The sequence below is a fragment of the Bacillus rossius genome, chromosome 16 (genome assembly GCF_032445375.1).
Source record: "Bacillus rossius redtenbacheri isolate Brsri chromosome 16, Brsri_v3, whole genome shotgun sequence".
Lineage (NCBI taxonomy): Eukaryota > Metazoa > Arthropoda > Insecta > Phasmatodea > Bacillidae > Bacillus > Bacillus rossius.
The window spans coordinates 3550641-3574264 of record NC_086343.1 but is presented as its reverse complement, the minus strand read 5'-3'; the positions used below and the strand labels follow the sequence as shown (position 1 = coordinate 3574264).

Genomic DNA, 23624 nt, shown 5'->3' with positions numbered 1-23624 from the left:
CTGGGTGTGTTATACGGTATTGGCCAACTCTGGACCTTTGTTTTGCCTTGTGACCACAGCTGTGTTTTGAAGGTTTTTTTTTCCAGACTGAAGTGTTGTGAGAGTTTGCGATCTTCAAAATTCTGTGTCTTCGGCAGTGCACCATGACAGCAATAAAACCAACAACTGTTTATACAGAACTATGAGTAGTCATTTGATTGATTTTTTTCCTTGAACTGTGTTAGGACAGAGAGGCGCAATTTTCTGCAGATGTATGGTCGTGCTTGCGAGCACCTGTTTTCTCGTGGGCCAACCGGTGTATGCACTAGCTTCCACCAAGTAGGATTTTCTGACAGGGCTGGCACCTTCCAACCTATATTATCGTTCTACAGCATCATGTCAGTCAAAATGAAACTATTTTGATGAAATAAGTATTAAGTAATATTTTAGTTTCGTATTTGTTAAATAATGAACTATTTTTGTGAATAAGCTCAACATGTATAAAAATAAAAACAATTATCACCAAAATCTGACTTTAAAATTGAAAACTGACAAAAATTAAAAACATTAAAATCTCAACCCCATTTTGTAGATGTTAAAAATTTTCTGTTCAGGATATTTGCTTGCAGGAATTAAATTTGACCTGTGTTCTACTGTACCGAATATTCGTGCAAGCATTATCGATCATCAGCCTTGATTCGCAGGGGGTTCGGAAAAAATTACAACAGTAAAATAAGACACCATGAGCAATTGTGGAAACGTTTAATTGAAATTTGAGTTAAAAACACGCGGTGCGTCGGCAGTCTCGCCGAGAGTCTCCCGAGGGCGGGAGTCAGGAGGACAGGAAGGCCCGCTCGTCGAAGCTGTCGTCCGGCAGCGGCGCCCGGGGGCGAGGGGCCGGCTCGCTCGCGAACAGCGGCGCCAGCAGCGCCCGGGCGGACGCCCAGGCCAGGCAGGCTGCCAGCAGGAGGACCGCGGACGTGAATGGCCCCCACCCCAGCGCCCACCACGCCGCCAGCAGGAACCCGGCGAGCCGCGCGGCGGTCCAGCGGTTCGCGAGCGACCGCAGGCTGAGCCGCGGGGGCAGCACCTCCTCCACGAGCGGCGAGCCGCAGTGCGACGCGCTCTTGTCGTACACGCGGATGCGCAGGGGCGGCTGGAGGAACTGGCGTGCTATGCGGCCCCACACATCCCCGCGGTGGTACACGTTGAATATCTCCACGCCGTACTGCGACACGCGCGACCCACATCAACACTGTCAGATCACACATTTATAGAACATAGAAAATATACACAGACATACGAACAGGGGCGTAGCCAGACCCCCCCCCCCCCCCCCAAACCCCCACCAGCACCAAATCTTTATTTAAATTTCTTATTCATCACTCAAACAAATTTCATATTAAACAGTAATAAAATTTTTTACCATTATAATATTTAAATTTAAGTACCGAAAACTGCTAAAATAACACTATTTTACACCTTAAAATTCAAATTTTCCTGCAACCCCCCCCCCCCCCCCCCCGCGCTTTAATACAGGGGGGGGTGAAGAGGGGGCATGCTTCTTAACACCCCCCATACACAAATCCTGGCTACGCCACTGCATACGAACATAGGAAACAGGACATGTAAAAGATCCATCTTATCTCCAACTCGGGTACGCCCTAACGGGATTAGAAGCCGGGGGAGTTCGATGTCGCAGGCCAGTAGCCTTAAAGAATGTGTCGGATTAAACATGAGGGAAGTTTTATTTCCTCTTAATGGTTCTTGGTCTGGAGAAGACTGAAATAACACGTTTGTTTGACATACACCATTGCTAGTTGTCACAAAAAAAATAACTTTAGGATACAAGACGAATACACACACAGAAATCCAGTCAATATTAGTATTCATCTTGTAGACAAATCCTGGGTTTGTTTGCAAGAAAACCAGCATTAACAAGCAATGGTGTATGTCCTGCAGTTTTTTTTATTTTGTACGATACGTGGGCAGTAACTTTCCTTCAGCAGAAAAACATCTGCTCGCATTGTCGATCACCGACAACAAATTTCTAGCATTCTTACTATGTAGCATACTGAAGTGAAATCCAATTAAGAATATCCCAGTTAAGAAAATTTACAGCACAATAAATTTAAACGCTCTGGTATACATTCAGTTAGGTTGGCAACCTTTCAATAAAGGTAGTTACTAGTTACTTACATGTAATTATCTGATTAAATAATTCTGCTGAAATTGCTGACCGTTTCTGTGCATCAGAAAAATTTAACATGGCAGCAACATTTTTATGTTTCCCACAATGGAACAGTTTTGCCCTGCTCAATGCAAGACTACAACTACAGGGCAATATGCTTTTCATGACCAGCTCATTCACTACTGTTTTACTCACATTATTTGAAAGGAAGAAAGATTTTTTTTTAACATACCTCAGACTTTATAACTAGCCATGTGCCTGATGGGAAAGTATTTGATCCTCATTTTTTATGTATTACAAAAAAAAAAAAAAAATCCTAACATGATTTCAGTGTCCAAGGTGATAACATCAGCCCGTTCCGAGCATACGAACCATTTCGTTTATCTTGGAGCAGACCTGGTACAGGAAGCGCACCAGGAAGGCGATCTCGAAGCTCCTGATTGGCTGCAGGTCTGGGTCGCCCTCGTAGCCGAGGCACGCCGGCGTCTGGCGGGCGCGCGGCGGCGAGATGCGCGGGCTGGCGCGGCGCTGGCCGCTGCCGTCCGGCGACCATCGCGCGCTCGTGTCCGGCTGGAGGGCACAGGGATCAAACCAGCGTCCGATACCCAGGACCCACGAAGTATCAGTAATCATACAGGACATACCTATCTAGTGTTGTTCCAATACCTACTACTGGCATCGGAAACATTTTTTTTTTTGACGTGATAACGTCTTATAAATCGATGAACGACGGCTGCACGCACGAAAAATTGTCACGTCCCGCCTGAGCCGAGCGTGCAAAAAAAGGTCAACCACCATGCGAGAAAATCTTCTATAATATCAAGCAGGTTAAGGTGGGCTTTTTTTTTAAATAATTGTTTGTGATTATATTTAAACAAATAATTTAAATTAAATTTGCAAAAACTGTAAATAATATATGAAAATTAAAAAGTATGCAATTTTTCATTGATGTTCTTATGACGTTATCACGTAAAATTATTGTCCGTAAACTGACTTTACAAACAACCCCCCCCCCCCTTTTTTTTTTTAAATAACTCACACCAACAAGTACCAACCAACTTGAAATTGTTTTTCTTCATTTATACATTCCTTTTCAGCACTTACGTAATTTATTCATCTTGAGAAAAGTGTGGATCATTGATTTGGGTTCTACGGTAACATAATGCCAGAAAGATAACGTGGTTAAAATATGTGCAGCGCTGCTGGAGTGACAAGAGAAGTACTTACCGTGCGGAAGATCTCATCACAACCTGGAGAACCTAGCGGGCTTGCGTCCCCGAAGTCTGGAACCTGCGACGCATCTAGCTGAGGGCAGAAACATTACCACAAACAATCACATTTAATATGCTCTAAATATTTGTTTTCACATATGATTTTTTAAATTAAAATTTTGGTTCCAACCTCACCATCATTCAACTACAACTACTACCACTAACACTACCACTACTACTACACTAAAAGTTTTTTAATGAAACTAAAAACATATTTCATACTTAGCCATCAAGCACAAAAATAAAATGAGGTAATTTTCTTCTTGCAATCCTAAAAGCTAATTTTGACGAATTGGATGTAATAATCAATTTCACCTACCTCTCAGATAAAAATAATTCTGAAGGGTGCAGTTGAGTATATATTCTTGTTACTGTATAAACAAAAAAATAATCTGTTGAAAAGAAATCTTTATTTGGAACAATGACCATTACTAATAAAAACTAAAACTGTAAAATAATATACATATATATATATATATATATATATAAAAATGTTTACGAGGGATTTTGTACGTCATACGTCACATGGATCTGAACAGAGCTCCAAAGCGATGACTTCAAGCTGAATGAGGGCTCTTGGACTACTACACTATTTTGGTTTGAGTAGATATAACGGAAACTGAATTCACAAAAAATAAAAATGATAACACTGACATCTTCTGTTTTAAAAACAAAATTGGACTAAAAAAAAAGTCGGTTTACGGACGACAATTTTACGCGATACGTCATAAGAAATTGATGAAAAATTGCGTACTTTTTAATTTTCAAATATTAGTTACAGTTTTTGCAATTTTAATTAAAATAATTTGTTTAAATATAATCACGAACAATTAGGTAGTTTAAAAGCCCGCCTTAACCTGTTCGATATTATAGAAGATTTTCTCGCGCGGTGGTCGGCCGGTTCTTGCACGCTCTCGGCCCAGGCGGAACGCGACAACGAGCCGTGCTTTTTCGTGCTTGCAGCCGGCGTTCAGCGATTTACAAGACGTTATCACGTCAAAACATCGTCCAAGCATTTTCTACGAGTCTTTGCGGGATAAATACAAAGCGTCATTGGCCACCATTGTGCGGCCATTTTTGCGTGTGCCAAACAATGGTTAGGATGTAAAAAAAAAAAAAAAAAACGAAATCAAGCGTTTTGAAGTTAAGCAATGGGCATCTTATCTGAAACACGAGCTGCCAGTCTTGCCCGACTAGTTGGCGGGTACGCAAACCTTTTCTGGGAGGGGCGAAGGCGGATTTTGAGAAATATAATTAAAAAAAAAAATTGAATATTGTGTCTTTATCTGTTAATGACTAACCGTGGTGCATATGCTGGGGTGGGTAGCCTCAGCCCCTGTGTATAGCTAACGACTCTAACGCCCCTCCTGGTTGCGTATGCGGCGTATTCGCATCCAAGCCCATGGGGGCCCCAGCCTTAAAATCCTGTTAGGCATGAAGGCTGGGTTATCAAATAGGAGAGATCCTCAAAACTTGTTAATGACTAACCACGGCTCACCTGGAACATGGCGAGCAGGTGGTGGCGGGACAGGTCCAGGTAGGTGAGCACCTTCCTGCGGTCCTCGACGGAGTACTCGTCCGAGTCTGGCCGGCCGAGCAGCAGCTCGCGGAGCCAGGCGGAGAGGCCGCTCGGCCGCCGCAGGGCCTCCGCCTCGCGCGCCCGCGCCAGGCGCTGGGCCGTCCGCTGGGCCTCCTGCACCTTCGCCACGAACTGGCACACCTGTAGGGACGTCACCCGGTCGCCCCTCGACACTTCCCAAATCCCTCACCGAACCAGAACGGACCGCGTGGGGAAGATTTCATGACATCATATGCATAATCTAAATCGGCGGCCATAACATCGCAATCCAAGATGGCGGTCCGACCGGCACCAGTTCCAGAACCACCGTGATCATACTACTTACTCAATAATTTGTAACAATCAAATGATATCAAGAAATATCTAGTCCAAAGTTAGATTCTCACACCTTTAAAAATATATATTTATAAATTTAACATGTTTGTAAACGGTTCAATTTAGAAAAAAAAAAATCATACAAAAAATGGTTTTGCAAAATTTACATCAGAGCAATAAAAAGTCGTTACCTGTACTTTTCGTTTTTTTTTTTATTTATTTAAATATTTTTGATAAATCTCCAAAATGACCAGCCGTGCTGGCGTTTTTTGCACTTTTCACTCCAATTCCAAACCCTTTGGGTCGTGCAAACTGGGCTCTAGGCAGAGGCTTGGTTGAAAAACTATGCGCTTCGCATCCAAACCATGTCACTCATGCCACTTACGGTCACTCTGCTTCTTACTGCATTAAACCTCTAGGCATGGGTGTGACATATGAAACTAAAAATAGTACGTACTTTAGAATGCTAGGAGGGGGAAATAAAAGAGAAAGAGAGAGAGCCTTGATGCCCCGAAATTGTGCAATAAACAGGACTTTAAAATCAAAATTTCCAGTTTTTCTAGCGTACGTCCTACAGACTTGAAACTCGCTAGTGATGTTCCATACATTAAGATGTATTTAGCTGGGGCAATGCCGGGTATTTCAGGTAGTGTTCTTATAAAAGTTCTATCAGATTTAAATATTCGTTTCTGTGAAAATACGACCTGGAAAATTTTCCTATAAATTACCAGAAGGTAACTGCTCCCTGATGATGGCGACTGCAACGTCGACCGAAACGTCAGTGAATTATTCGCCAAGGACGCGGCTACAACCCAGAAGCCAAGCTACTACAGACAATGGCCGTGAAAGCCTGCTAACATTTTTTTTTTTTACCACAAAAGCTTCGCAAAAATACTTCAGTGGAAAACTGACATCTCTGGCGACGGTAAGAACGGACCGAGTGTGCTAGGACGGGAAGCCAACGATGTACATTCTGTATATTGCACAGACCTGAGCAAGCCCGAATATCTACCTTCGGGATAATTTTTTTTTCCGTAGACTCAAAATATTAACACGAGTATTCAAGGTTGAAGGCATAGTTTGAATTTATGGATACGTAAACGAACTGATTATTAATGTTGAAGGGGCAATTATCTCGACTAGTCCCTCTTCCTTAAAAAAAAAAAAATGAAAAAAATCGGCAATACTTTTATTTCGTGCTACAAAATTTCCTTTATTTAACACATTTTGTGGAGATAAGAGGTTAATTAGGTTAGTATAGCTACATTAAAAAAAAAATTGGGATATTGTGTGAATAGTTTGTTAAGTCACGATAGCTACATATTAAATTAGAAATTCCTAAACAACCATTAAAATGATTTGACAGTATTTTCAATGTAGCTACACTAACCTAACATAACTAGAGATGGTGATTTATAGCATTTAAAATAATGACATTTAGCATTTTGAATTTGAAATTTAGCATTTTGTAGCATTTAAAAAACACAATTTAGCCAATTCTCTCATTTTACATTACTGAAGAAAAGTATATTTTTAAAAAAGAAACCGTTGCTTGCCGTTTTACCGACTTTTTTTCTTCAACCGACTTCTCGGTGAATCTTTTTTTTTTTTTGCAGTCTGATGTCCCTCAGATTTAATGTGCTTTTCAAGTAAATCTTTTTTTTTCCATTCCAGATGGCGATTACATAAATTAAAATTGCGCATTAAAATATTTGTATCACTTTCGTATAACATTTATGCAATTGCGAATGGAAATGACGTTTCGTCCCATTTTTACCACGAGAAATAACAGTATACAACACATTCACGAGTATGCACGTATTTGTAAACACGCAACATTCCACAGACTACACAAGAACGCGGCTTTCACGTGAAACACAGTCAGAAAATGGGACTTACAATTGTTAGCGCAACGAAGCAGAGATGTCGCAATATGGTGGCCTAAACACTTGTACTCTGCAAGATGACGGACAATCTTCCAGCTAGTTGTTCTTTGCTTTGTTTACAATCGCGAGGCACGGATGGCCATTCTACATTCAATATTTACGAACAATAGTAGTTGTGAATGACGTGACAATAAGATACTTGTGCTGAATACGCCATAAAATGATGGTTTCTTTTGATACTGAACTAAAACAAAATACAATCGGTAAATAAATTGTGTAGAGTGAAGACGAATCTACGTTTTTTACCTTGATTTCGCATTTATCTCGGAATAGTCTAGATTTAGCATTTTATAGCGGAAAAAATATAATTTAGCATATTTTAGCATCTATTTAGCAAAAACTAAAAATCACCGTCCCTAAACATAACCAACCATCCACAATTTTGTAAAGTAATAAACAAAAAAACTGAAGGCCGAAGGTAGATATTCGGGCTTGTTCGGGTCTGTGCAGTACGGAACGTGCATCGCAGGCTCTTCGGCTAGGATATGTCGCCCACCTGCGCTGCCATCTTGGCGGAGAACAAGGGCTCGTAGACGAAGGCGGGTCCCTCGAGCTCCAGGGCCTGCTGGCGCACCACGGCCGACCACTTGTGTCCCTGGCCCTCCAGCGCCCGCTCCACCTCCGCCACCATGGGGCTCAGCCCCGGCTGGGAGAACACCTGCCCGCCCCGGTCACACGCCGTCAGTCTCCGTTCGACCAGCTCAAACACCGCACAAACTGCAGGGTCTTAACATTCCACACACACATCCAGGTCTACGTAGAAGATAAGGGGAGCAGTGATCGGCATGTGGCAGTGAAGGAATGCATTCATGGGGGGAAATGGAAGTACCGCCCAGAAAACCCACCGAACCACTGACCTTATTTCCCCCAATTCTCACTCACAGATTAACAATGCTGTGAAGGGTTAAATTAAAAACAAAATCTTTTTATATTAAAATTTTTAAAAAATACACACTTTTCACAGTTCTGGAAAAAATTGTTGCTAAGAGGTGAACTTTAGCAAAGATTTTTTTTTTTTGTAAAACTTGTTTGGATAAAAATTAGCGCAGGGTCGATTTCAATTCTGGAATTGGCCATTTTTACAGATTCCGATGGCTTCTGAATAGGAGATGGTTGATTCTTCCCCTACAGCACAATATAGGAATTTGGATTTTTATTTTTAATACGTGAAAAAAACTTCATTTGTAAACACTATAAATATTTAAGTCTGACTAATCTGGCAATCCCCCGTTAATAGGCAGATACTGCACTAATCAACAGTTAACACAGTAGTCAGTTACCCAACTAAATGGCAGATACCCCACTATAAAAAATGAAGCAAGTTAGTAAAAACACTGCTGGGAAAATTTTTTAATGACTTCAGCACCAATTACTGTTTATATCGGAACTTTTTCTTAATTGTCTTATGTTTCCTTTTTAGTGACTTTCTTCACCTGTACACACATTTTTACTGTATTCTACACTGAACAGTTATTCGGGAAGTTTTTTTTTAAGTTATTTAATTTTTATGAAATTTTTTTTCCAAACGGATTATGAAACTTCACACGCCCCTACTATCGTGGGTGACGCTGGCAAAGTACAGAAGATCATGTTTTTGACCATAACATATATTGAATAGGATACTGTACCTTGGTTTTAATAGTGACCAACTGTGAAATAATGAGCGGTGTTTATTTATAATTGATAGCTTTTCTTCCAGACACCATAATACTGTAAAAATAATAATGTCAAATGACACTATTTTTTTGTAAATAGGAAAATAAAATAAAAATTGTAAAATTAAAAAAAAAATGTGTACATTAAAACTTATCATAATCATAAGTCGTTAGGGCAGGCAATTTTCGCGGAAAAAAAAATCTGAACGCCTATTAGACTGCAACAAGGTACACCCGCACCACCGGATAGTTCAATCTGATTGCCGGCCGTCTGCGAGAGAGGTCGTCGACTTGTTTGACCCTGGGCCACTCAGGACGCGTTTGCTTCCGCTCTGGATCACTGTGATCGGTGTATGTAACAATCGACGTGCACCTGAGAGAAACTCGCCCAGTCACGAAACACAGACGATGATACAGTGTTTTAACTTTGTAATGCCTATACGCATTAGGACGGGGTGGGACGCCATAGCATGGCAAGGATTGAGAACGGGTATTTGTAACACAACAACAAATTTGAACAGTAATAAAGTTTTAATAAAACTAAACAAAAATAAATAACAAGGTGATCATTTACGTAACAAAAAAAACCAATATGGTTTTTTTGAAGTGCTTAACACACACACAGCAAAAGTGTTTGGTTTTATTAAAACTTTATTATTGTTAAAAATTTGTTGTTGTAGTGTTACTAATACCTGTTCTCAATCCTTGCCATGCTATGGCGTCCCACCCCGTCCCAATGCGTATAGGCATTACAACTTTCAGCTGGCCTCGGTATCTTTTCGCGAAATATGCACAGCCCTATAAATCGTATACAGAGAAAAAAAAAAAAAGAATTTTAACGTATCCGTGCGGGGTGGAATCTATCTGGCGACACTGATCTCGCGAGAGGGACCGCGGTCGCAGGCAGAGGTGACGCCCACCTTGGTGACACGGTACAGCATGTAGGCGTTCTTGGGCATGGCCAGGTCGACGCGCGAGAAGCGTGGCAGCAGCTGCCGGAACACGGCCGTGTAGGCCAGCAGGTTCTGCGCGACGAAGCCCAGCCAGCGTGCGTCGACGGCGCCCGGCCCGTCGTCGTCGTCCGCCGCGCGATGCGGCGGCGGGGGGGGAGGGGGAGCCGGCCCCCGCGCGGGCGCGGAAGTCCGCGTAGCGCCACGGCTGGACGAAGCTCAGCCAGGTCTCCAGGATCAGGCGGAAGGAGGAGTCGAGCGGCCACTGCTGGATCGTGCAGCGCAGGAACGAGTAGATCCTGCCCTGGCAGGACGGCAGGATGATCCTGGGAGCACAGGACACGTGCAGGACGAGTCAGGATCTGACCGAGTATCTTCAGCTGCATGTTCATCACAAGAATAAAATACCTTAAAAAACATAGTAGAGTCCCAGTAATCCACATCCTGCTTGTCCAGACACCGATTAAACTAAACAGAATTTAAAAGTTGGCAAGTTTTCAAAATGAAATATAAATTAAATTTAATAGTAGAAGTCTTCTGAAGAAAGATAATCAGAAAGGCATATGGGACCAACAACTTTCACCAAAACGATATTAAACATGGCACAATCCGTGGCGCACCTGTATATTTTAACGAATGCCAAGTCCATTTGACAATTATTTCAAAAGGAAAAAATAAATGAATTTACCTTAAAATGTTAGTTTATTGGACATTTTTCTGTCAATGGGGCTGCGTATCCGTGTCTCATAGGGATCGTCCATTAATCACGTGAGGCTCGAAAGGAGGGGGGGGGGGGGGGGGGGGGTGTTCGGGAAAAATCACGAAATATCACAAGGAGGAGGGGGAGGGTGTAGAGATATATCACGTGAATTTATTTTTTCGCCCGATTTCTACTGAACCGAAAAGAGACGCGTGACCTTGACTCGCCGTAGCCAGGCAACAATATCCCCGCCCGCCGCAACATGAACCACCCGGCTCGGCTTGCCAGTCGCCAGTAAGGCTGTGATTTTGGCGCCGAATATACATGCTGTGCTTAATTTTCCAGAATTATATTAGATTATACGATTATATCTATATTTAAAGATAATATTCTGAAATTTTTAAAAATATTTTGTACCAAAAAAATACACGTGATTTATTAGGGGGGGGGGGGGGGGGAAAGGGCTAAAACCTCACCACAAATCACTAGGGGGGAGGGGGGGTTAAAAATTTGCTAAAAAAACATCACGTGATTAATGGACGACCCCATACGCACTAAAACACCCACCCCACATCAAGTTTAGACAGAGGACCAAATCGAAGCTCACCTCTTCAGCTCGTTCAGGGCAGTCACCTCGTCGGAGGCACTGTTGGCGAAATAATGGAGGTACTTGATCAAGTGCCGCACGATGCGTACGTGCTCCAAGCACGGCAGCGAGCCCTGGAACATTCAACCTGTCGTAAGAATGCTGGCCACTCATCGAAGTTAAAATTCACTTGACTTTGCAAATCCCACATTAATAATTTTTTGAGATGAATCTTACAAACCATCAAAGTAGGCTGAGGTCAATGAAGTCATCAGAGCATAACTAAAGTTTAACTCCCGGAGGGCGACAAAAAAAAAAGAACAACGATATGGAGCGGAACGCCGAATGGCGGAGTCGAACATATTTATACTGTAGTTACCGCAGAAGGGTTGTCCCTGCTTATGGGTCACATTTAAAAGCACGAATTTTTGCAGATATGTATATAACTTCATGCTGATTGAAATTTTTTTCCCATAAAGCTCGCACACACATGGTTACTATTCAGATCTTTAAGTAGCTCGACGCACGAAGTAAAGACACCGCGCTATAAGCGCCACTGAAACGGGAGCACCCGCGCCGGGCGGTCCACGCACGCACACACACACACACCCTGAGGGCCGGCGGGGAGTCCCCGGCGTCGCAGCCCAGCCAGTAGTCCATGAACACCTGCACGGCGGTCTCGCTGCGCCAGATCTCGGTGCGGCCGGCGGCCGGGTGCGCGGAGATGGGGGAGGTGGGGCGGCGCGCGCCGGCCGGAGACGCCTGGCTCAGCAGCAGGGACGCCCGCAGCAGGCTGGGGGGCGAAGCCGGCCTGCACACACACACACACACAGCCCCCCGTTGCTTCATCTCAGTTTTGAACTTGGTCCAACAAAATTTTTTGACATGATAACATCTCATAAATCGATGAACGCCGACTCATTGTCACGTTCCGCCTGATCCGAGCGTGCAAGAACCGGCCGACCGCAGTGCGAGAAAATCTTCTATAATATCAAACAGGTTAGGGCGGGCTTTTTTAAAAGCAGCAATTTAAAATATTTGTCCAATATCGTCATTTTAAATTAACAATTTATTGACATTGATTTGATTTCAGTTTATTTCTATAACTAATTATTCGTGATTATATTTAAACAATTTATTTAAATTAAATTTGCAAAAACTGTAAATAATATTTGATAATTAAAAAGTAAGCAATTTTCCATCAACGTTTTCTCATGACGTTATCACGTAAAATTATCGTCTGTAAACCGACCTTAAAGACAACCCCCCTGTTTTATACGCACAACACTCGGTACAGTCTTTGAATATATATACTGTATAGAAGTCGCCAGCCCGGGTTAAAATTTCTAATACGGTTTTGAGGTCGTTGGTTAATTCACCGCCGCAATCGCCACCATCTCTAGGGGCATCGACTCGCGGTGGTCCCTAGCGGACAAGTGTCCAACTCTTCAAACACCCCTTCCCCCTCCCGCTGAACGACCTTGAGCTGCACTGAATGATGGGTGGGGGGTATGCGGGGGGGCGGGGGGATGACAGCGGGCGACAGTGCTGCGCTCTAACGTGTAAATAACAACCTAAGACGATGCAGGGCGTTATACGGCAGCGCCCTGCGGCGGTGAAGTCCCCAAGCTGCTCATCACGCGCTCCTGAAGAACGTGGAGTAGATCCTATCCGCTGGCGACTTCTACACGGTGTATATATTCAAAGGTACAGTTGAGCCTCATCCAGCCGGACCGGCCGGGACAGAAAGACAGTAGAGGTGATCCAAGTGTTGACGGGGCGACAACCTGGCGGGGGAGACGTGGAGCGGGGCGACGGCGCGGGGCGGGCACGGCTGCACGGGGCCCTCGCACGGCAGCAGGTGGCCCAGGTACTCCTCGAGGAGCCGGGCGTAGGGCGTGTCGCCCTGCCGCCACGCCTCGTCCGGCCGCTGCAGCCAGGGGTTCACCAGGCGGTGCGCGAAGTGGAACAGGTACAGCTCCAGCGGGTCTGCGCGCTCGCCGTTCAGGAGGAACATCGCCACGCTTCCCCCTTCCCTCCCCACACACACACACTCACGCAGGGCTCGTTCGCCAACTTCACAGAGAGAAAGTTATTTTTCTTGACATTTTAACGTCTTTTGTAAAATAAAAAACTTAGTAAATTTTAGGCCCAGATTCTACCTTAACTTTTTTTTTAAAACAGTATTTCAATTGTAACTTAGAAAAGACTACATAGTGATATTTACGACCAAAAAAATACCTAACAATTCGTACGTCCGTCCGTCGTAATGATTTTCCTACTTTTTATATTGCCAACTGACTTAGAAGGCTCAAATTTTAGAAAATATCTTTTGTAAAGTTTTATTACGTTGACGATCATTTACGCTAAGCACTTATAAATGATACCTATTACCCCCCCCCCCCCCCCCCCAACGATGCAAGGTAGATGCACAATAAGGATACTGAGTTGGAGAGCTGCCACCATCCTGGTCTGATGGTCGACGTATACCTTGTCCATGTAGAACGGGGGAACCGAGCCATCTTCAATGAGTTTCTTGATTTTCGGCTGGAAAAATGACACAAATACTGCTCGGTACACAGAAGCAAATCCAGAGAGAGAGAGAGAGAGAGAGATAGAGAATTATGAAGGGGGGGGGGGGGTGATATTCCCCTCTTCCCAACCCATGGGTAGGTTATACAACGGATAAAATTATTCTTAAGTAATTATTGGGCTATTTTTACATTCAATGGATGTATAACTATTAATAAATTAGCCTGAATATAATATGTAGACTAAGTTTTTAGTATCTAGATATTAATTACATCTCATTCCCAAAATTTTATTTCGGAAGGGGATCTTCAACAAGACTTCCATCATCCTTCCTGTATCCACCTCATGTCAATACATGAAATAATTATAAAAATGGCAGTAAATCAACAAAATTAATTATCATCGCAATTTGGCAACCAAACTCTAGAAAGCATTTTTCCGAAGAATGAATTCTGAGGTAGCCATAAGTAAAATAAAGTCCAAAGCAAATAATATTCAGAAAATAACGATCAAACATAAAATGAACATATATACGCCTACAAACTATCATTCTTGAATGCATAAAAAAAATTAAATCGAAAAACATTTTTATGGCATGATTTTATTTTCATTGGAGTTACTTACTGTTCTGGTATTTTGCATGGATAAAGCATGCATGGCAAAAATTCATGAGAAAGAGAGACTGCATTCTCTCAACCAATAGAAGAAAAAAAAGTCCATGCTAGATATTCGCATGAATATACGTACGTATATACGTATGTACACTCACTATGTAAGGATGCGAGTTGAAGAAAAAAACTAGTGTTTTTACTTTTAGGAATACCTACTTACACATGTACTTAAGTTTATAGTCCATACTGACACTGCTGGTTATGCAGAGAAAAAGCTTAAGAAATGGCAGGCTTATCTTAACATTTATCATGTAGTGCAGAACATGCATTATCAATATAACAATCACATACTGTTTTATTTTTATGTCTTTGTATTATTTGTATAAAACTATTGTAAGTAATTACTGATAAATGGTTCGTACCTGCTTGTGCTATCAAAAATTAAAGAGTTTTTAAGGTCCCCTTTACTTCGCCTTTATCACTATCAAGAGGAACAAAACCATTTGTAATATCACAAATGTACCTCAAGCAAACAATTTTTAGTAGTTAAAGTACAAAAAAATAATTTAGTTGGTTGATTCACTCTTTCAGATAAGCCCCTACTGTCCAGAATTATCTCTGGAACACATCTAGCACAAGCAGTGTATCTGAATTTTACACCCCAACCATTTACTATGATTACTAATTATATTTACTTGAAAAGTTAAAATATATATATATAAATATATATATATATATATATATATATATATATATATATATAAAATTTAATATCATAACCCAAAATTGTACTGGCCATACAAAAAGTATTGTTTGCTGCTAAGTCCTCTTGTTTTCTCACATTTATCCATTAGTTGCAATCTACCATTTAAAAAGTAATATTTAAGGATTACTACTGAAATTTAAGGACTTTTGTGGGTGCTTAATCAATTTAAGACAGATTAAGGATTTTTTTTTTTTTATTATTAAGGAGGTGTACGAACCCTGTGATACGTGATGTGTCCGATACCATTGCATGAAAACACTTGTATTTTCTGATGAAAAAAATAAAAAAAAAAAGAAAAGAAAAAAATAAAAACCTTTATATTTTATTTAATATCTGTACCAACCTCCATTTTATTTAAAATGTTTATTAGGTCTAAATTAAACTAATTAGGGCAAACAATTGAATAATTTTAAACAAAAACCATCGACATGCAGGGCCATCGACATGACCCAGGGGCAATTTAATTTTTTCGGGCCCCCCATCCATTCAATTAACGTTCAACTTTTTCCATATCCACGAGAAAAAAAAAAAATCAAAGAATCCAAAAAATTAATGTGGACATGGCTGTAAATGTGAACTGTACTTTTTGCATTACTTGTAATGTTTTCTAATGATTATTCTAATAACAAGAGAATTGTAATTTTCGTCCTGTCAGGGTAGGAGGGTCCTGGGAGCTCAACCCGGTCCCGGGCGCAGGCGGGCCCCCACGCGAGCCACTCACGGGCAGGAACGCCAGGGGGAACTGGTACTTGAGGTAGCAGTTGGCGAGCAGGCGGTAGCAGGCCCGGAACACGGGGCCCTGCGGTCCCAGGAGGCCCACCAGGGCGTCGAAGTCGGCCGGCGCGTACTTGCGGAGCGTGGAGCGCAGCCCCCAGTCGCGGGAGCCGCCCGCCCCGAACACGTCGCCCACCACGGCGGGGAACAGCGCCTCCAGGTCCCGCTCCCGGCACTCGTCCAGGAGTCGCCCCACCTCGGCGCAGCGTCGCCTCAGCGGCAGGCCAGCCGCCTCGGCCAGCCAGGCCTGGAGACCACATTCCTCTCCTCCATCCATGGTTCACGTGGCAGGCGAGGCTTGCCGTTTTATTTTATCACATAGAAAAATCCTGGACATAACCAATGTGTAAGTACAGTAAACTCCCTATTATCCGCGCATGCTACGAAAAAAATACAGCACTTATGTAAATCTGTATTTCATTACAAGCGAGAAAATTTGAACTCTTACTGACGAGTGTAACGTTTTGCAGTATACAGTAAAACGCAACAGGCCCTTCTCGGAACTCGCGCAGTAGGCTGGCATGCGTCGCTATTTTTTTGTCTCCGTTCGCGATTTGTTTCTAGTCGTACGGTTGCATTATTTAGTAAAATACTGAAATTTTAGCACCATTTCAATTTTTTTTACTGTTAATTGTAACTTTTATTACTGTACATAAATTTTTAGATTTTTTTAAGTTAAAATTAATGTTTCTTTTTTTTGTTTCCCATTTTCGGCTCTTTTGCGGATGATCCACGATTTTCACTATCCGCGGTGGCCCTGCCACTTAATTTCGCGGATAATTGGGAGTGTACTGTATTGTGATATCACTTAATTATGAAAATACCTGAAAATTTGTTTGGATTGTGATATTCAAGTTTTTGTTTGGCCAATCAATATATACACAATCAGGTAAATTGTGATGTAGGCCTAGCTATTTTTTATATATATATAAAATCCCAAATTTTATTTTTTGAACACTACCGACGTTCCTCTATCTACCCTGAAAACAAAGTTTCAAAATTGAACTGGTTTCTGAGAAATTGCAGTTTTTTGTGTTACATTAGGTAGCATATGCGGCCGTCGCAATGCTGTGCATTTTTTTATTAGAGTAGTCGAGACAGTTTTTTAAGAGATTGGCCTGATTGTTGTCACCTCTCTACTTTTTTTACTTGATACTCACTGCAACTTGATCCCGTGGCTCTCCAGAGAGCCTTGGGGATACAAGGTAGCCGAGACTGTTTTCAAAAAGTCAGGGATATTTAATATCAGTACGTTACGGCCACGGCCAAGACTGTTTGCCACCCTAATTGAATTTTCAACTTAGTTGAGCCTAGTTAGGGTTGAAAAACAAATAAAGTGGAAAACAGTATTGACCCCTGGACGTAATATACACTGACATAAAACATTTTTTTTTTATTAAACAGTTTCAGCTTTGCTAAGGATCTCTTGATAACCATAGGACAATTAAACATCCCCGTCTTTTTTTAAAACAGTATCAGCTATGCTGTATACCTAAGGAACACAGGATCAGGTTGCAGCTAGTATTAAGTAAACAGTAGAGCTGCGACAACAATCGGCCAATTTCTAGTGGAAAACAGTCTCGGCAATGCTAATAAAACACAACATGACAACACGTCACTGCACAGACTACCCATGGTAACCTATAGATGGCAATTTCTTAGAAATGAGTATTAATTTTGAAATGCTGTTTTCAAGGTAGTGGAACGTCTGTACTGTTCAGAAACACCATTTAGAATTTCATATACTTTTTTTTTATGGGAACAATTTACCGACGATCATGCAATCAGGATGAAGGAATAAACTTGGGTAGGTGATACGGAAATATTACCCTTTACATGTTATTTCGAACCTGCGTTAACTTTGCTTTTTCTTCCTATAGCTAAGTGAGGCGAGCACTGAGGTACTCCTGGATACTTGCTTCATTTTCTCCCTCATTGAACATTTCTACGATAAATCCAGAACAATGATAAAATAAGTATCTTTTAAAACTTAACGGGGGAGAAAACTGGGCAAGTATGCAGGTTTAACCTGCGCTTGAAACCAGATCACTCTCAATGAAGCAGAGGTTAGATTTACGCAGATTAACAGTTTAAAAAAATTATAAACAGAAGCAAAACAAAACCTATTAGGTAAAACACGACTGACGTAAACAATATAAACTTAACAATTTGGAAAGCACTGTTCACAGGTTTCAACTCAGTGCAATAATAACTAAATTTAAAAAAAAAAAAAAACACTACAATTATATGTTGACATACATCAATTCCTTCGCTGGGAGAAGTCATCAGCAGAGATAAAATCTCAACATATAAAAAGGCAACAACGATAAAACTCGTTTCAAGCCATTCGAATGATAAACTATTTACCGGCCACCAACCAAAATATTTGAACACAGCACAACTACCAACTGAAAATTCAAATTCTCTGCTTAATAAGACATGTTCCGAAACTGATCATAAACACTACAGTTATCGTATTTAAATGACAAGAGTTTTTAGTATCATTAGACTCTTGTGGCGGTATTGACACAACCAGTTTTTTTTTTAATTGGTTGAATGGTTATTGGTTTCCTCCCACAACCAGCACTTGATGCCTTTTCTTAGTCAAGCCATTTTATTATTACATCATCAATCAAATATCTGTACGTAAGTTAACACCCATGTCTTAACTGGGACTCGAACCCAAAATCCCTCGCACCGTAAGCCGGTCGGTGTGCATCCGACTACGCTACGGACGTTGGTTGACGTAGCCATTATAACTTCTGGTAAAGTATTGTTTACGCAGGGGTGCCCACAAGGGGAGATAACGATGCAGACTGCATCATTAAAATTTCAGGGGGGGGGGGGTGTTAAAAGACGAGAAAAATGTATATATTTTTTACATACTTATAGCTTCTAATGTTAAAATACGTTTCTGGTGCTTTGATAGTTGAAAGGGATCTTGTAAATCAAATTGGCAACCCCGCACTTTCCTCAACAAAAGCAGTTTGGCATCTGTCTGTTCAGGATGGAAATATTACCTGATATGACCAAAATTATTATTATAAAACCAGTTTTAATTAATGCAAAATGTGATAAAATATAATATTAAAAAAGTATAATATTATAAAATAATTGAGTAAATCATTGAGAAAATGGCATAAAAAATTTCGGGAGGGGGGGGGGGGGTGGCGCATCATTAGGTTAGGGGGGGTGAGTTATAGTGTTTGGGGGGTGGGCACCTCTGGTTTACGATACCGGATTTCTGATTGTTTGAGAAAAACAGAGGGGAAATTAATTATGTCATATTAGTAGGGCATAGAGGTACGACAAAGAGATTGTTAATAATAAAAAAATATGTACTAGGTTAACAAATGTACCTTTTCAAACCTTCAAGTCTAGAGTAAGTTTCTTGTTCTATCGTCTACAATGGATTCTTGCTTAGTAAATCAGGGAGAATATTGAGCTAGGGGTGGGATTTTAATAAATTGAGCAATTTCTGAAAGGGAGGTAAAAATTCTGTGAATTGACTCAGGGTTGGGGGAGCAAGAGAGGGTCCTGACATCGTCACCTGTCAGGAGGTAGTAGGTAGCACTCTCCACTCTGAGAAAACACCCAAACAGGGCAACAAGTGTGACAACCAAGGGCCAGCTCTTCTTTTGATTGTTTGCTTCCAGACATGAATTTCTGGATACGTCAAACTAGAATGAAATAGAAAATTAATTAAATAATACCAGATGGAAATACACATACATACTAGAGTGTATTTATTAATTGTTGTACAAACTCAGGGTTAACACTAACCCATCACCGAAAAAACAAGTAAACACAAAACCTGCAAGTTGAAGTAGGAATATAAAGTTGATACAAAGCCCTAGAATTTAAGTGGTTAAAAGTCAAATTAAAATACAAAAGAACAAACTCGATCAGGGATGCCACCAAATATAAAAAAGGTCAAATATCACTGCATGGCAATTTAAATCAAAGTCCATTTTTTTCTGGGTGTAAGGAAAATGTGAGAATATCACATTTGCGGCCATTATAAGGAAAGTTATATATATATAATATGTGAATATGCCTGCTACAAATTATCATAGAACAATCACATCTTTATAACATCACAAACTATCATATTTATTGAATTAATTAAATTTTGAAGCCAATTGACAGAAAGTTTGGCAGAGTAAAGTGGTCATTAGTTCCCCCACTTAGATCTGATTTAACATGAAACATATTTTTCTCTAATTCCATAAGAGAGATGGTGGAAAAGTAGCGAGAGTGAGAAGGAGAGAGAATGTGTTTTTTTTTTTACTGGTGCGGTTGTAAAAAGGAAATCAAAATGGACAACATCAGATTGTAATGGTAGAGCATGAGCATTTGTACCATAAACCTTGCAATTCTCCTGCTGTTGTGCCAAATAAAGGGATGTAGAAAGATATTATATATATAATATATATAATATTTATATATAATATTATATATAATCTCATGCTAGTGCATTTCCTTCCATTATATATAATGGAAGGAAATGGACTAGCAGAAGATAAATATGGACACCATCAGAGTAGAATGAGGACGAGAATTTGTGCTGGAAGCCTCACACACTCTCTACTGCCATGTCGAATGAAAGGATGTGGAACAAGATGTTTTTGGGCAATGAAATGGCAAGAAAACAAGATGGCCACCATCAGAGTAGAATGCTGGAGAATGAGGATCTTTGTTAAAAAAAAATTTACATGGCTCTTACTAATGTGTCGAATAAAATTATGCGGTATGAGATATATATATTTTTTTGGAAATAGAATGATGGGAGAACAAAATGACAACCACCAGAGTGTGGAGCGACGGAGCAAGATATTGTGTTAAAGCTTTATATTCCCTCTACTTAAATTAAGGGATGTAGAAAAAGCTGTTTTTTTAAGGGATAAAATGGAATTGCAGTAAAGCAAGATGGCCACCACGAGACCGGAGTGATAGAGTGCAAGAATCTGTACCAGAAGCCCCACGCTCTCTCTACTTCATCGTCTGGGTTCTTTCTCGCCTTGTTATTTAGTCTTATGTCGGAATCTCTCCCGCTTTTATCCTCATTGTTCCTGGGCTAGTTGTCTTGTTCTTTTAAAGTTATGCACCAATACATTTGTTTATATTTCAGTGCTTTTGCACTCTCTATTAATTACTTCTTAAATTATTTGGTGGGTTTTCCGTGGTTTTTCTCATGTTTTTAGGCAGCTTTATTTTGTGTAATTCCTTTTTCAGTGTATACGTTAATTTTGTTTTCGTGTAAGAGCTTCAGGCTGAGGCATGAATGTAATTTTGTATCTGTTTTGTATTGCTAGTGTATATTTGGTGTTAATAAACCTTGTGAACTTGAACTGGAACTGCATCGTCGAATGAAGCGAAGAGCTCATCAGTAACCACGGCGCGGCGCCCTAGCCACCGCCTTAAAGCGCCGCACCTGACTCGACCCACAGTCGGACAAAGAAGAGGGGGGCAGGGAGTCAGTATAGCGCGCGGTATTAAGGTCGGTCCACGCAATGGAGGTAGCGGTAACTAAGGCGTGGCGGAAGTAACAAGCCTCATCCGACCAGCTGCGAGCTACTGATTGCCCTTAAACTACTTCCGAAACTGTGCCAGTATCGCTGGATCCCCAGCGGAATAAAATGATGAGTTGGCCAGCGTGTTTCTAAATGAGGGCTCGTGTGGCTGGTTCATCAAATGCGATTATGAGTATTTTTTTTAGTAGTGATGGATAGCAGCGAATTAAAAAAAAATATCTGAATATGAAATTCGATTACCGGTATTAGAACACTGAAATAAATGTTTGTATATTTTACAAGGATAATCCTTGGAAACCCTGTTGCTAATGATATTACTTATAAAACTACAAGGCAGAGCTTTGTACCATGTGCGATTTTGCAAGGCTCTGGAAATATCCTTGGCAACAGGGTTTCCAAGAATTTCCCTTGTAAAAGCACATTTTTTTTTTTTTTTTTAGAGTGAAGAGTTCTTAGAATTCGTATCTAGTAATATAAGTAAAAACACAAAATTTAAGTTTGGAAGTAATAATATATATATTTTTTAAATATTGCTTACATGTTAAGAACAGAAATAAAAATGTTCCTGAAGTGATTAACAAACATTCCCAGAGCTTTTTAGCTAGTGGCGTATACAAACATTTATTTTTTTTATCTCCTGTACAGGTAAATAATTTACCTAAGTCTTTGACAACTACACAGGTGCTGTTGATTTAATTTCTGAAATTCGTTTCCTGAAATATTTTTCTTCTAAATTTTTTTTCCTTGAAAATAAAATTTTCGAAAACTAAGATTTGATGGTATTTGAGGACTTAATTGGCGTTTCCCTAGTTTTAAAATAGTTGCTGTCCGTAGAAAACCTGTCACGCTGTCAAATTTTCTCTTCCAACACCTTGTAAAAGGAAGTTGGAGGGCTATGAAGTCACCGAAAAATTCACTAGCATAGCCATGTTTATTTTACAAGTTGGATGACTAGAGTTTTCATCAAATATTTTGAATGTGGGACTGTTCTAAAATAAGTTTGATGTTGGATGCGATCGGCCAATCAAAACTTTGCCTAGCGAATTTTGTCCCGCTGACATCACACGTTTGTTGAAGGCGATAGCGTTAACCAAATTAGTTCGACAACAATAAAATACTTCTAATTAGCTAATTTAATTTATTGGGTTGTAATAAATATTATTTCCACGAAAGCGAAAAAAATTTCTAAAGGTAGGTACCAAGAATATGACACATGATTCAAATTATAAGTAAATTACAATTTCTTTGTAACATTTCGAAGGTTATGCCGCACAAATGGTTGTGGATAGCTCGTCAGTGTAATGTTAATCTGACAAGTTATTTATTTGCGTCGCGCCCGTCGCCGATTGCCATTCCAGCACCGCTCTCGCGCAGGCTGCAGGCCGTGGACAGATGATATCAACCAGAGAGAGAGAGAGAGAGCAGAGGACTTGGAGTGAACCCAACAGTTCAGTGAACCCAACAGTTAATTGAACCCAAAAGGTCAATGAACCCAACAGTTCATTGAACCCAACAGGTAAGTGAACCCAACAGTTAAGTGAACCCAACAGTTAAGTGAACCCAACAGTTAAGTGAACCCAACAGTTCAACGAACCCAAGATTTAAGTGAACCCAACAGTTAAGTGAACCCAACAGTTCAACGAACCCAAGATTTAAGTGAACCAAACAGTTAAGTGAACCCAACAGTTCAACGAACCCAAGATTTAAGTGAACCAAACAGTTAAGTGAACCCAACAGGTCAGTAAACCCAACGGGTGACTAGTTAAGTTAACCCAACAGTTAAGTGAACACAACAGGCCAGTGAACCATGCTCGTGTAGGGGCGGTGCTGTTGTAGCGATAAGCTCTTACAAAACGAAATTAGTGCTCGCAGTTTAGGCTCGGTCTCACTCCAAATTATCATGTCATTTCTTATTTAAAGACTTTTTTTTTTAATTTATCACTCTAACTTTCTCTCTCTCGTGTTAAGTTTCGTCTCAACTTTTGTGCATATTTTAAATTTTCGAACATATATAAATTTAACTCACAATAATATTTGTTACATAATAAAAACGGATGTTCAGAGATCTTTTAACTTTATAGAAACATAAATTTTTTCACACGACATAGGTACATATTAACACCATTTTAGTTATTCCACTTTCATAACCTCTATAAATGCCCATGTGTCCTTCGCCATTACAAAGTGTCGTTGTTGCTAGACACGATTTCGAACGGCCGATTGTTAGAGACCGGA

General features: G+C 40.7%; 1 protein-coding gene across 1 annotated transcript; it reads right to left on the bottom strand.

Moving 5' to 3' along the window:
* Window positions 1–726: 726 nt before the first annotated feature.
* Window positions 727–18230, bottom strand: LOC134540285 (sphingomyelin phosphodiesterase 4). Its single transcript, XM_063382943.1, has 13 exons — window positions 18115–18230; window positions 15803–16102; window positions 13617–13719; window positions 12960–13161; window positions 11782–11983; window positions 11194–11306; window positions 10084–10212; window positions 9857–10043; window positions 7778–7939; window positions 4940–5161; window positions 3398–3475; window positions 2543–2740; window positions 727–1207 (listed from the first exon to the last, which is right to left on the bottom strand). Exons 1-13 carry the CDS (start codon window positions 18139–18141, stop codon window positions 812–814), a joined length of 2319 nt encoding a protein of 772 aa, XP_063239013.1. The 5' UTR covers window positions 18142–18230; the 3' UTR covers window positions 727–811.
* Between the last annotated feature and the right edge of the window lie 5394 nt (window positions 18231–23624).